General features: G+C 50.2%; 1 protein-coding gene across 6 annotated transcripts in view; it reads right to left on the bottom strand.

Annotated features, from left to right (window-relative positions):
- The window catches only part of GREB1L (GREB1 like retinoic acid receptor coactivator), a 558,043-nt gene that overhangs the window by 193,611 nt on the left and 349,797 nt on the right, over positions 1–14,635 (bottom strand). For all 6 annotated transcript variants that reach the window (XM_086965622.1, XM_086965621.1, XM_086965624.1 and 3 more), the window contains one exon: positions 7,190–7,309. In XM_086965622.1, the coding sequence (XP_086821748.1) occupies positions 7,190–7,309 (120 nt within the window). The remainder of the gene's footprint in view (positions 1–7,189; positions 7,310–14,635) is intronic.

The following is a 14,635-nucleotide window of genomic DNA, read 5'->3' as shown; positions in this document are numbered from 1 at the left end:
AGTGATACCCCTTGCTGGATTGCCCATTACCAAATTGCCAGGGCTTCTTGTGACAAAAGTCGAGATCTGGTGCCGCCTTCCTTGTTTATATAATGCATCGCCGTCGTATTGTCTGTACGTATTAAAACTGCAGACTGCTGTATTTGTGGAAGAAACGCCTGCAAGGCCAGGCGAATCGCTCTAAGCTCCAGCAGATTGATATGTAGAAGACTATGTTGGGGTAGCCAACGGCTGCTTACATGAAGGTCTTGCAACACTGCTCCCCAGCCCTCCAGCCCTCCAGCGAGGCGTCTGTCGTTATTATCTGAGGAACAGGGGCGATCCTGAAGGAAAGACCCTGAGAAATGTTTTCCTCGTTCATCCACCATGATGCGGCGTCCCTCCTGGCCAGGGTAACCGAGACCTTGTTGTCGAAGGATCCATCAACTTGGCGCCATTGCAAGTCCAACTCCTCCTGGAGAGGACGCATCTGCAACCTGCAGTGAGGGATTAAAAGAATGTAGGAGGAAATGGACTGTAGGAGGGACTTGTAGAGGCGAACTGAAAGTGACTGTCTTTTTACCAGCAGACGGGCCATGGCCATCAGCTTTTCTTGCCTCTCCAGGGTCGGAAAAGCTTTGCTGATGGACATGTCCAGAATGGCTCCCAGAAATCTGGATGGACAGAGAGTTGACTTTTCTGTGTTGAGTTAGACCGAGATTTCCGAACTGGCGTGTGCACGCCAGGACTGATTCTTCTGCTGCATGCTTGGTAGGAGCCTTCAGCAACCAGTCGTCCAGGTAAGGGAAGACCTGATGCTGCTGTTCTCGTAGAAAAGCTGCTACCGGAGCAAACAGCTTTGTAAAGATCCGGGGAGAAGATCGGAGTCCAAAAGGTAGCACCTTTACCTGAAAGTGGCTCTTGGCTACTGTGAAGTGAAGGAACCTCCTGTGGGCTGGATGGATGGGTACGTGAAAATACGTGTCCTCTAGATCCAAAGTGGCCATATAATCCCCTGAGTTGAGAAGACAAAGGATGTCCTGCAGAGAAACCATTCGAAATGATTGTTTGATGAGATAGGTGTTGAGCTCCCTCAGATCTAGAATAGGGCGCCACTTTTCTAAAGTCTTCCGGACCAGGAAAACCGGGATTAGAAACCCTCTCCCCTCTGATACAGTGGGACCAGTTCTATCGCTCCTTTGAGGAGCATTTGATGGACTTCCACCCGTAGAAGACGAATATGTTTTGACGCAGTGGCGCGAAGGGGCTGTAGGTGGTGCTTTGACAAATTCCAGAGTATGGCCATATTGAATGATCTTCAGCACCCAGCGGTCCGATGTGATTTGCTGCCAGTCCATCCCCTGGCGTCCTTGTCTTCCTCTGTTGGTCGAAAGAGGAGGATTGATTTGGCCGCTGGTTGTAATTCAGGCGGTAAGACTGCAAGGTTGATCCATAGGAGGTATACCGTTGTTTTTTGGTATCCTCCTCTGTACGTGGCATTACCCATACCTCGGCTCCACGGAAGAGGAACTTGAGTTACTGCAGAGTCCCTAAGGATTTTGCTGTTTCTGTATCTTTTTAATGGCCTGAAGCGCATAATCAATATGCTTCCCAAAGAGCGCTTCACCATCAAAGGGAAGATCCAAGATCTTGTTCTGTATCTCCGGACGAAACCATGTGACCCTCAGCCAGCCTTGACGACGAAGGACAGCAGCGCCCGCTAGAGAGCGGGACGCAGTTGTTGCAATGTCCATTGCACAGTCAATAACGTCAGCAGATGTTACCTCTCCCTCTTGGAGAATCTTCCTTGCTTCTTTCTTCATATCCTTTGGCAAGTGGTCCAGATAGAAGGAAAGGTCGCACAACATCTGGCGATCGTAGCGTCCAAGTATCGCTAAGGCGTTAGCAGCCCTTCCCAACAGGCTGGACATGGAGGAAAACCTCTTGTCCGCATTATCGAGGCACCTGCCCTCTTTATTTGGAGGTGTTGTGAGGGGAGAAGAAGGATTTCTGGACTTCCTTTGGGTAGCCTGAGAGATTACAGAGTTTGGTTTAGGCTGGCCAACCAAGCAGGCAGGGCTATCGTCTGGAGCCTTATACTTTTTATCAAGGTGAGGAAGCACAGGAATTACCGTGGCTGGATTCCTCATCACATTCAGCCCTTCATCCCAGACGTGACCAACTATAGGAATAGACCTTACGGATCTTTTGTAAGGCTCCTTCAAGTCATAGAGGAAGCATTCAGACTGATCCGTGGGCATGGGCAGTTCAAATCTCTAAGCCGCCCGCTCCATCAAATTATGGAAACACCCTATGTCTGCAGGGGGAAATCAACCGGTGCAGTTGCAGGAGAAGCCGGATCCGGAATGGATGTGTCTGGATCTGGGACAGTGACCTGTCCATGTTCCTCATCCAAGGTGTCACCCTGAATGAGAGGCACGATAGGTGGTGCATCCTGGGCCAACGGCATTGGCTGAGGCGGTGGTAATTGAGGAATAGTAGGCGGAGCCGGCGAAACAGCAGTAACAGGTTCCACCACTGGAACTGGCGGTTTTGTTGCAAACCTCCTTCCATAGTCCAAGAGCATGTTATGCAAGTCCGCTAGCAGGGAGGAAGGCATAGAGACCATCTCCTGCTGGTAGTCCTCCTGATAATCTGAGGAAGGGTCATATTGTTGTTCCTCCAAGTATTCACCCTCAGAATCTCTGTCCAGATATTTGACATGTAATTGAGAAGGGCTATTCGCATAGGCAAACGGTCCATCATCCTCATCAGATCCCTCTTCTTAAAGGAGAAGTGCAGGAGGTAGAGGAGTCACCCTCTTGGGAGAAGTCTTTTCGGGTGTAATCTTGCGTTTTCTGACAGAAATAGTTAATTTTCCACAGTTGACGACGTTGTGAGAGTCGTTGACAAAGAAATGGACGTCGTCAATGCAGCAGTCGTCGAGACCGTTGGAACCCCAGCCATAGTCGTCGTCGACGTGGTAGCCGTCGTCACCCTCGTCATCTACATCCTCGTCGACAACACCATTGACGACGACCCAGCCGCCACCGGCGTCGAAGCGGAAACCCGAAGAGTCATTGCCGGAGACGATGAAGTCACCGTTGACGAGCCAGTCGACGGAGCTAAAGTTGAAGGGGAGGATTTTGACTGTACCTTGGATGATTTCGTCGACGGAGTCATTGACTGCGTCAGCGATGAGTGAGCTTTCTTGATTTCACCTCAGAAGAGAGTGAGGAGGTTTTTTTTTAAAGCTTTTGGAGCCGCAGGAGGAGAAGATGGAGGAACAGAACTGGATTTCCACTCAGACATTACTCATTTTGAAAGTCCTTCCCTCTCCTTTACACCTCGGTGAGGAGATTCACCAGGTCTATGCCCTCCAGACCCATGAGAGGTCTTTTTTAAGGCCTTACCAGGACGTTCTTCAGACACAAGCATTTACAATGCAATGGTTTCGCCTTTTGAAAAGTTTGAGCTATTGGCACTGTAAATGACAAAATTTGTATTTATGTGTTGGTCTTCACAACAGATAAATAAATGGCATTGTCATTTACAATGCCAATAGTTTAATCTCTGGCAAATGCCACACAAAGACACACATACAGACACATACAGACACACACAGACCCACACACACCAACAGAGCCCCCCCAACACACACACACACAGAGCCACACACAAACCCACACACAGAGAGAGCCACACAAGGAGCCACACACACACGGAGCCACACACAGAGAGCCACACACAGAGAGAGCCACACACAGAGCCACACACACACACCCAGAGCCACACATGCCACGTATTTCAACGACCACTGATACATGATTAGATCTGGCTTTGCCGCATACGTAGTGCAAAATATGTCGATTTCAAAGGAGGATTGTAAAGTTCTTCCCTCGGACAATGTCTATCACCTACATCCGCAGCAGGGTCTGTGCTGATGTGGCCCATGACATTTAAACCAGGCTGACCTGTATGTAACTGATGCTCGTGAGGCCTCGGTCTTTCATATGTGTACTTTTACCAACAAACAAGAGAGTTCCTAACCAACTTCCATACGTCATATTTAAGTTGACATATGCGATCGTTACGACATGGCCTTTCACTCTCCATACTTGCAGAGCATACGGTGAAGGCACACTTATTGCAGTTGTATATTGCACGAACTCGACCCGTGGTTATTGGAGCGCTTACACGATCCCCAGTTACGTTAAACAAGGACACGTTCGTTTTTAGTTTCCCCTGAATCACGAAGTAGAGCCCACGCCGAGAATCGAACCTGGGTCCGACCCCAAGTTTCAAAGTCGGCAGCTTGGGTCTGGGTTAGACAACTACATTACTCAGTTGACCGTTCTATATTATTTTGATGTTTTTTCAACAAGTCTTAGTCGAGATGCCCCAGGGGAACATTGAAATAGAACGACTTCCGGGTGGTATAAACAGACCGGTGGTTCTAGAAGAGACCTTTAGGAGTTTATTTACAAGCTTGCGCCACCGGTACGTGATTGTTTTCCATATTATAAGCGGCGCACCAGTGACGCAAGGGGGTTGTAAATAAGCGCCTTAGATTCTGGTGACTACACGCGCATTTGTAACAAACACATACGCAACCATCTGAAAATCCGACACCTGCTCCTGCAATGCGACCGGCAACCATTTTTAGCGACTGCGTCACAGCCAGCGGGCGCTCGGAGCGCAGCCATTTCACGTTATAGTCCGGTAGATTAACCCAGTCGACTCTAGGTTGGGGTTTTCAGAGGTGCGCGACGTCGGAGTATCAAAACTAACTACGCGTTCCCGTTCCGGAAAGAGGAACGAGCCGTTCGTCAGCTATAAAGCTCCAGAGCTGTGCATGAAGAAGAGTCGAACAGATCTTTAGGAACCTCTTACAATACGGAAATGTTATGTGATGTGTTTCCTATCCCCGCTAAAAACGCACAAACCCCTACAGCTGATCACTTTTACACAGAACGGCGAGTTTCTAGTGCGTGTAGGAAACTGTCAACCGCGCTGCACTTCACATTCTCATGTACACCACCACAGGACAACCTTCTAATTGTTACGTACCGCCCTGGTAGCGTCCGCCATACCGCGACATCTTTGCTTGTCGGCTGGTCTCCGCACCACGGGCTCGCTCCTCGCACCCTAATGGCGCCAATAGCTAGTCGGTTACGCAAAAGATATGCGAAGAGCTTACAGCTCGCATGCGCCGAGACGCAGAAGCAGCCTGGCCCCGTGCTCGAGAACTCCGGTCGTTGTAATGTCACGTGACGGGCAATGCTGCGGCTGGTTTCCATGGCAGCGGAAGGGACTGTACCTTTGCCTATAAACTGACATGAAGTTAGGAAGCTTGTTAATTCACACTACTTGGCGGAGAGGCCGAATTGAGAGGGGATGTAGCTTACGCAGGGCTTTAAAGTGCGTTGAAAAATCTGGGGGGGACGTCTCTCAAAGTGATGTGACCGATGTAATTAAGGGCGTAATCAGAGAGAAGCGGGAGGGGGCGGGAAAGGGGGAGGAGAGAGCTGACGACGGAAGGCCGGAGCAGAAGACGGGCACCAGGAACAAGCGCGGGAGAGAACGAGGGGGGCGGGAGAGTACACGAACGGCGGGAGGGGGGCGGGAGAGGACGAGGGAGGCGGGAGAGTACACGAACGGCGGGAGGGGGGCGGGAGAGGACGAGGGAGGCGGGAGAGGGGCAGCTAGGAACAAATAAGGAGACCCGTCCCGAGCAGCAAGGGAGGTGCCGGCAATGCCGGAACAGACTCGGGGGCGTTCCCGGCGTCGCGTGACGTCGGCAAAAGCCAAAGAATCTCGGGAACGCCCCCGTGTCTGGTCTGGCATTGATGGACAGGCCCCTCGTCCAATGGCTAGGCTCCATTTATGGAGCTAGCCAATGGGACGGGGGGCGTGTTCCAGAGTGCCTTACTGTACTCAATAGATTTCTCTGGAGGAGGAGCCTAACGGCTCCGCCCCCCAGCGAAACCTAAAAAAGGAGATGCTATACCCCTTTTTACCGAAAAGGTGCAGCATATTTTACAGTCTTCTGCCTTGTGGTCTGGGTACAGCCAGTAAATACAATCCTTCTACTTGTCCTCCACATACAATCTCTTCTTAGCACAAGTTGCACAGGCTTCAAAGAGGGCTTTCTCTCCTTATCAGACATCTTGACACGAAGTCCAAGCAGGTCTTGAAGAAAAACTGGTGAAAAAAACTGTATAATTAAGGATAACTGAAAAAAACTGGGCAGAGCTCAGTGGAGACTCCCTTGCACAACATGCAGTAGAAAATCTGAGGTTCTGAGCTTCTCTCAGGAGGGTTCTAAGGGGGAGGCTAATCTGATTGGTTATTCATTTTTTGGGGTCTCTTTTACAAAAAGGGGTGGATAGGTTGCAAAATAAGAATGGGCATAGGCCTAGTTTCTGTTTTGGTAATGGTTTCTATTGCTATGTTATGTATACCGAGGACTCCCATTCCGACGATGGGGAATGATACAAGCATGGGAATCTATGAAAGTTCAAATACTGGAGTAATTGAAGTATGTAACATGTGAACACAGACCGAAGTCCATCTCTATTTAACATGGCAAAATAACTTCTTTATACAGATGTATTATATGCATAGCATACTGTGATATACAGAAAAGGAGGAAGGTTCTTAATACTTCTTAACCATTACACTACAAAAAGAACCACCAAAATATACCCTAGTCTTACTGTTCCCAAGAAACAGCACCCCACACTTCCCATACAAACTTTCTTTTTTGGCCAATAACTCTTATGACTGTAGTGTGAGCCCGTTCTATTTGCTCAACATCTGAATGTATGCTTCTATAGATGCACATTTCCGTGAATACAAGTGTAAGCACAGACATTTTTCAGAGCTTCGGTGTTTAAAAAAAAAAAAAAAAAATATTCTCATGCAGGTTGATGTTTCAGGCATTTTATAATGTTTGTAAACTTGTGCATCTTTCATGCCAACTTAAACGGAGTTTATCCAAAAGAAATGTTCAGCAGCACACTAGTATGTAAAACAATTGAACAAGAAACTTAAAATGCTAATTTCCGACTTGTAAAAAGAATTGAATGGAGAAAAAAACGTGCTGGTACTAAATTTTGTGTGCATCTAACTATGCAGTGTGTTTCCTGCAAGGGAATATTTGGTTAGAACTGCTAAGCAGCTGTGCCGTTGAGTTTTGAAGACTTACCGGTTCTTGCAAGTGGTCGGATGGCAGGGACTTGAACAGGTAATGCAGGACCAGTAACAGGAGACCCCGGAGACCAACCCCGGTGTCGCTTCTTTGGGGGGCCAGAACTAGCCATAGACGCTACAGGAGGCAAAAAGATTTGGAGCAGGTTGGAGTAAAGGCATAAAGAAAGGCATAAAGCAATGCAATGTGTCTGTGCATTCACCCAACATGCATGAAACCTAGAATCAATTAAAAGGGTTAGGTTTCTATTGAATGATTTATGGCACATTACAGTAGGAATTAATCTATACTTGCAGTTAAGAGACCTTTTTGTTAAAAACACATTTCTTTGTAAACTGAACATCAGAAATCATAACTGTTCAGTGATTTATATTTATAATTTATGGATTTCAATTTCTCATTGGGAAGAATTACGTAGGGTGATCAGATGGGTTAGTCAAGTCAATGAGAAGTGCTGTGATAGATTTTTCATGATAAGTGCTTCTTCCGCTTTACTGAGAGCCTCTGAATTCTAGAAGATTGTTCCTGATGGTAATGCTCAGAGACATCTCCGGTGCCAAATTTAGGCTGAAGATTGATCACAAGAGAAATCCAACAGGTTGTAGTCCCCTTCCACGATCTTCGCCCCGTGGGCAAATTTGTCATTATCAGCAACAGACCAGAATAAAATGTCTATTTCGTCATTAGAGCCATATACTGAGAAAAGTGTTGAGTTGGTAACCCACTTACACAGCCACCCTACCCCAGTCTAGTACCATGCATTCTGTACTATTACATGTTGTTTCCAGGGTAAACATTGGGTCATGGTACATCAATAAGGATGTACATTTAGTTTTAGTAGGGTACTGGAATGGTATTAAAATGGAAACTAGTAATACATTAATTTCCGCTACAACATGCAGGCCTCTGCCCCTTCTGATGATCAACAAATGGATACATCAATCTGCAATGTAGGACACTTAGCGAGGATAAATATGTGACATTAAAAAATATATATTAAATAGCCCAGTCCTGCAGTATTCCTTATGGAACAGGGCATGAACCAAGAAAGTGAAGCACTCTTGATAAAATGTGAATTGAGCTTGTTCTGCTCAAGTACATTCTTAACCACATGGCTGCTAGGCGTTTTCCCCCCCCTGTGCTGGAAAATGCCATTTTAGTGGCACCATGACGAGCTCAGCTCGTCATCAGCACACGACACCCGTGGGTGATGACGAGCTGAGCTCGTCATCAGCATCGATAGGGTTAAAGACTGACAACAGTTATCCCTGATCATAAACTTAAAATACTGATCTGTGTTATTCATAGTTTAAGGTTTAGGTTACATTTACATATACAATTCTGAGCAAATAGGTGCCAACTATTTTACCATCCATGTAGCTAACAGTAACATTGTCTGATTAGCTTAATTTAAACATATGCATAAGTAAGACCTCCGCACCTTCCATAAGATCACGAAGAGGTGCCAAGCTACCCAAAGTTAAAAACAAAAGTACTACCATTATACAATCCTGGGTAAGAACTTGGTCTGCTGGCAAGAGTGGAGGGTATCAAATACATATTCAATAGAAGGGACAGCAAAGTGCCTTGGGTGATGGTAGGGCACAGTGGCTAGAGTGAGTAGTCTTACATCACAGGAGTTAGGAAAGAGAGAAGCAACCAGTAGCAAAGGCAAATCTTTTCAAGCAAATGTATTGTATTTCATGAGTGCAGCAGTAATGGATGTGGTTAGGTCAAGAAGCAGCAACAGTGCACAATTAATAATGTTGTGATGACAAGGACATATGCAGAGCTCAATTTAGTCAAATGCACAAGTCTGTTTTTAATTTTGAGGGGACACAGAAGTGAAATTGCTCTGTAACACCTAATTAACTCTAAAAGGTCAGAGTTGTCATGTTAGAATGGGTGTCCGGATGACCCCGCCTTGAAGAGAGTATCTTAACATGCATAGAAAATTAGAATTGTAATGTCTTTAGTTTTCTAGGGTAGATTAATGACTATTTTATAGGGCATTTTGCCTAAAGCAATGCAAGGCTCTGGAATGTTTGCAAACACTTGTTTGTATACGTTGAGACTCACCCCAAATGATTTTACACAATTAATCTTAATTTCAAGCTCTCTATAGAAGGTTTCTAATGCACAAGTTGCTACTTGTGTAACAATATATCTGTAAGAGACATCAGTTAGTGATGTACCCCTGCGCATCGGTAGGTGGCGTCATGCGGCTCCGTGTCCGTCGCTGGCGTCGTAAGATTCGAGATGACATCACGAAGACTACTTAAGCGCCACCCATGCGCTCTGCTCTGTCAGTTTTGCACAAGACTCTCCGTGCCGAAAAGCAGAGCCATGCAAGAGACTGACCATTGGTGCATAAAACTAGGGCCCTAAAAGGGGATAACCTTAACCCTAGTAATCAGCTCGCAAAACAGGGAGGATGGGTGAGGCGGAAAGGAATCCATCACTAACTAATGTCTCATACAGATATATCGTTACACAAGTAGTAACTTGTGCATCTGAAAGAGACACGTTAGTGATAGATTCCTTAACTTAGAATAGATACCCCAGCAATACCAACCCCAGTGGTGGGTCTGCGAACGAGATTACACCAAAAAGTCACGGAGCACAAAATCAGCCAAAAAAGCCATCTCTCCGGAGTGCTTCGTAAACGTGTGCAGCAAGGCCCACGTAGCTGCCTGACAAATGTCCTGCAAGGGAACACCGCGTTCCAAGGCAGTAGTGGCTGCTGTTGCCCTGGTGGAATGGGCACGCAGCCCCAGAGGAGGCTCCTTCTTAGCTAAGGAGTAACACAGAACGACCCACCGGGAGATGGTTCGCTTGTGCACGGCCAGACCTCTCTTGACGCCCACGTAGCCAACAAAGAGTTGATCATCCACCCGGAACTGTTGTGTACGCTACAGATAAAAAGCAAGCGCACATTTTGGGTCCAGCCGTGGAGCCTCTCCTCTTCTCTTATAGGATGCGGAGGTGGAAAGAAGGTTGGCAAAGTGATGGTCTGCCCGATGTTGAAGGGCATAACCACCTTTGGCAAGAAAGAAGGACGGGTCCTTAAAACCACCTTGTCTGGATAAACAGAAAGGAAAGCAGGTTTAGACGAAAGAGCCTGGAGCTCACTCATTCTTCTGGCAGAGGTGATAGCAACCAGGAAAGCAGTCTTTAAGGTAAAAAGACGTAAAGGACAATTATGAAGAGACTCAAAGGGAATGCACATCAGGAAGGTCAAGACAAGATTCAAGTCCCACTGAGGCATTATGAAGGGTACGTGTGGAAACGTATGTGTAATGCCTTTGAGGAAACGGCTAACAACCGGTGACTTAAAAAGAGAAGGCTGATCTGGAAGCCCTAGAAAGGCGGAGATGGACGAAAGATAACCTTTGATAGTGCCCAGAGCAGAGCCCTGCTGGGCCAAGGAGAAAAGGAACAGAAGAACCTCAGAAAGAGGGGCAGAAAGGGGATCCACAGCCTTAGCTGTTCACCATGCTACAAATGTGTTCCACCGGCAGGCGTATACCATTTTAGTGGAGGGACGCCTGGCTGCCAGAGTGACATTACAGACTTTGGGAGGAAGGTCAAAAGTCATCAATTGCCGCCGATCAATCTCCACGCTTGGAGGTGGAGGCTGAACAGTTTCGGGTGGAGGACTGTCCCCTGCTGCTGCGACAGAAGATCCTCCCGAAGAGGCAGACAGATCGGGGGATCGATGCTCATACTGAGTATCTCGAAAAACCATACTCTTCGAGCCTAGTCCGGAGCCACAAGAATAACTTGAGCCCGGTCACGCCTGATCTTCTTCAGCACTCCGGGCAGAAGTGGCATAGGCGGAGAAGCGCACAGGAGACCGCAGCTGCATTCCAGACAAAAAGTGTCTCAGAGCGATTGCCGCCTTGGAAATTCCAACACTGATGACATTGCGCGTTGGCGAATAGATCTAACCAAGGCTCTCCCCACTGTTGAAAGAGGCCTTGCGCCACATCCGAGTTCAGACGACATTCGTGATCCATCAAGCACAGGCGGCTGAGTTTGTCCGCCCTGGCGTTCAGAGAACCCTCCAGGTGTTAAACCACCAAGGTAATGCCTTTATGTTCCAGTCATGTCAAGAGGCGCAGAGCCTCCTGACATAGGGTCCAGGATCCCAACCCGTCCTATTTGTGACAATACCACATGGCGGTGGTGCTGTCCCTGAAAACCTGCACTACACTTCCCCGGATAGAGGGAAGGAATGCCTTCAGTGCAAGTCGGATCACCCGCAGCTCCAAAAGGTTGATATGGAGCCGGGACTCCGCCGGAGACCAGAGGCCTCTGATCTCCGCCTCTCCCAAGTGGCCGCCCCATCCCAGGAGGGACGCATCCATCACCACAGTGTGCTCCGGTTGGGGATGGGAGAGGGATCTGCCATTGACCCAATCGCGATTTGTGAGCCACCACTGCAGATGTCGTGCAGTGCCCCCTTGAAATCTGGACATGATCGGACAGGTTGCCCTGGTGCTGTGCCCACTGGAACTTCATGTCCCACTGCAGAGCCTGCATATGCCTTCTGGCATGTGTCACCAGCAGGATGCAAGAGGCCATCAGGCCCAGAAGAAGGAGGATCATCCTGACCGAAACCCGGGATAGAGGCTGGATTATCGGAACCATGGCCTGAATATCCCGGACTCACTGCTCGGGAGGATAAACCCGAAACAGCGTTGAATCCAGACCCGCTCCGATGAAGGGGAGCTTCTGAGGGGGACTTAGGTGCGACTTCGGCACGCTGACTGAGGACCCCAGCAAATGCAGGAGGTCGGCCGTAGTCTGGAGGTGGGAGACGATTGCCTGGGGGCGAGGCTGCCTGCAACAGCCAGTCGTCGAAACGGGGAAAGACTGAAACCCCAGACCAGCACAGATAAGCCGCGACCACTGCCATCACCTTCGTGAACACCCTAGGGGCACAGGTAAGGCCAAAGGGGAGCACGGCAAACTGAAAATGCTCCTGGCCTACCATGACCCGTAGGTAGGGCAGGCAGGACGGGGATGTGAAAATAAGCGTCCTGCAAGTCCAACGCCACCATCCAGTCTCCGGTGTCCAGGGCTGCCAGGACCTGAGCCAGAGTCAGCTGAAAATGCTCCTGGCCTACCGTGAACCGTAGGTAGCGCCAGCAGGACGGGAATGTGGAAATAAGCGTCCTGCAAGTCCAACGCCACCATCCAGTCTCCGGTGTCCAGGGCTGCCAGGACCTGAGCCAGAGTCAGCTGAAAATGCTCCTGGCCTACCGTGAACCGTAGGTAGCGCCGGCAGGACAGGAATGTGAAAATAAGCGTCCTGCAAGTCCAACGCCACCATCCAGTCTCCGGGGTCCAGGGCAGCCAGGACCAGAGTCAGCATCTTGAACTTCTCTTTCCGGAGGAAGCGACTGACATCCCGGTCGTCCAAGATGGGGCGCAGGCACCCCTTGTCCTTTTTGGGGACCAGAAAGTAGTGGGAAAAACAGCAACACCCTACTTCCTGACCGGGAACGCATTAGGTGTCCCCCTTGGCCAGGAGGGCCGAGACTTCCTGACAGAGAATAGTCAAATGAGCCCCTGACCGAGGTGGCATGGCCGGAGGGGAGGACAGAAAGGGGAGTGCGTAACCTTGGCGGATCATCTGCAGCACCCACTTGTCCGATGTAAGCTCGCGTCAGTGGTGGAGGTGGTGGCGGACCCTGCCACCCACCGGGGTGAGGTGCACCCTGAAGCTTGGATTAGGAAAGCTTAGAGGCAGAAGCATCAGGGGTGGAAGTGGACTGACCCGCCCGCTGGTTCCCAGACCCGCACCCGGGGAAGCCACGGTCGTGCTGAGGCTGGTTCTGCACAGGTTTGTTGGAGGGGCGTGTCTGGGTGCCCCTGCCCTGGCCACGAAAGGAACGAAACCCAGGAGTGGCAGGGTTCTTTGTAGAAAGACCCAAGGACTTGGCCGTGGCCCGAGAGTCTTTAAATCGCTCCAGGGCTTGCCACTGTCGTGGAAATTGCCCTGCCCAACGAATCAGCTGTGTCCAGATCGCACCTAATGGCAAATTTTGCCGCATCCTTACCTTCAGCAATCGCTTGGGAAAGGACAACCTGGAACTCCTCAGAACAAAGAGGCAGGACCTGAGCTACCGAATCCCACACATCATGTGAGTAACGGCCCAATAAGCAGGCGGTGTTAACCGACCGCAAACTCAAGCTGGCTGAGGATAACCTCTTGCCAAATTGGTCTAGCCTTTCAGAGTCCCTATCCGGCAGAGCCGCGGGAAAGGCACTTTGCGACGCCAAGGCCTAAAAGACCAGGCTCTCAGGCATGGAATGAGTGGTCAAGAAAGCGGGATCACCAGGCGCCGGGCGATGACGCCTAACGGCGTGTTTATCCACCGGTGCCCCCGTGGCCGATCGCAACCAAGTGCCAAAGAGAACTTCGGTGAGGGCCCCATTGAAAGGGAGCAGTGGCTCCGACGACGTAGACGCAGTCTGGAGCACCTACGTAAGGAGGTTGGTTCTAAGGGCCACCATAGGGAGGTTGAGATTGAGAGCCTCCGCAGCCCGACAGCACCACGGTATAGGAAGCGCCCTCCTCCATAGTAGGTGGAGGAGAGGCAAACCCCGAGTCAGAAGACACATCAAGTTCGCCTGCATCTTCATGGTCGTCCACCCAATCCTGCTCGGAGTCACACTGTCGGGCAAGGGGGTCCTCAGAGCCGACCCAGTACTCGTCCGGCTCCGGTGTAGAGGGAGCCAGTTGTGGCGGCAGGGGCCGGAGAAGGGATAAGCTGCACCAAAAACGGCGCTGGCTTGGGCCGAGCCAGAGCCATATCCTAATTCGGATCCCATGCCGGGCCGAAATGGTCCAGGAACCGGGGCAGAGGCGGGAGAAACGGCACCCAGCACAGTGTGGGGCCATAGCCAAGGGCGACGCCAGAGCAGACGGCGCTGCACCTTGCGGTGCCGGGGCAGGAACCTGTGGCGCCGGGGCAGGAACCTGTGGCGCCAGGGCTGGCGCCGGTGGCGGAGTCGCCGGGCCAACAGGATCTGGACACGGGACCGCGGGGCCCGGAGTCATGCCGGTGGGAGCCCAGGGCCTAAAAAGGCGGTCCATGGCAGTAAGAAACTCTTGCATCTGTTCGGGAGTCACCGACGGACCCGGGTATAGCGAGTAGGCTGCGGGGCTCACCGACTCCAGAGGAACCGCAGGGGCGGAGCTTCCTGTCCCTCTCCGTGAGCGACGGGGGAGGTCGGAGAGCGAACACGCTTCGACTTTTTATTGCTTCGCTTACCGGAATCTGAAGGTGAAGACTTAGAGCCCGAGGAGCGACGGCTCTGGTCCCGCGAACGGCCCCTAGACTAAGAGCGGCGGTGAGAGGAATGCCGGACCTCAAGCAACTTCCGGCGCCACTCCCGCAAGGCCTTCGGGGCCATGGCTCAACAGTCCCG

Source organism: Lissotriton vulgaris, chromosome 4_1, assembly GCF_964263255.1.
Source record: "Lissotriton vulgaris chromosome 4_1, aLisVul1.2, whole genome shotgun sequence".
NCBI classification, from domain to species: domain Eukaryota; kingdom Metazoa; phylum Chordata; class Amphibia; order Caudata; family Salamandridae; genus Lissotriton; species Lissotriton vulgaris.
This window is presented reverse-complemented; position numbering and strand designations above follow the sequence as displayed.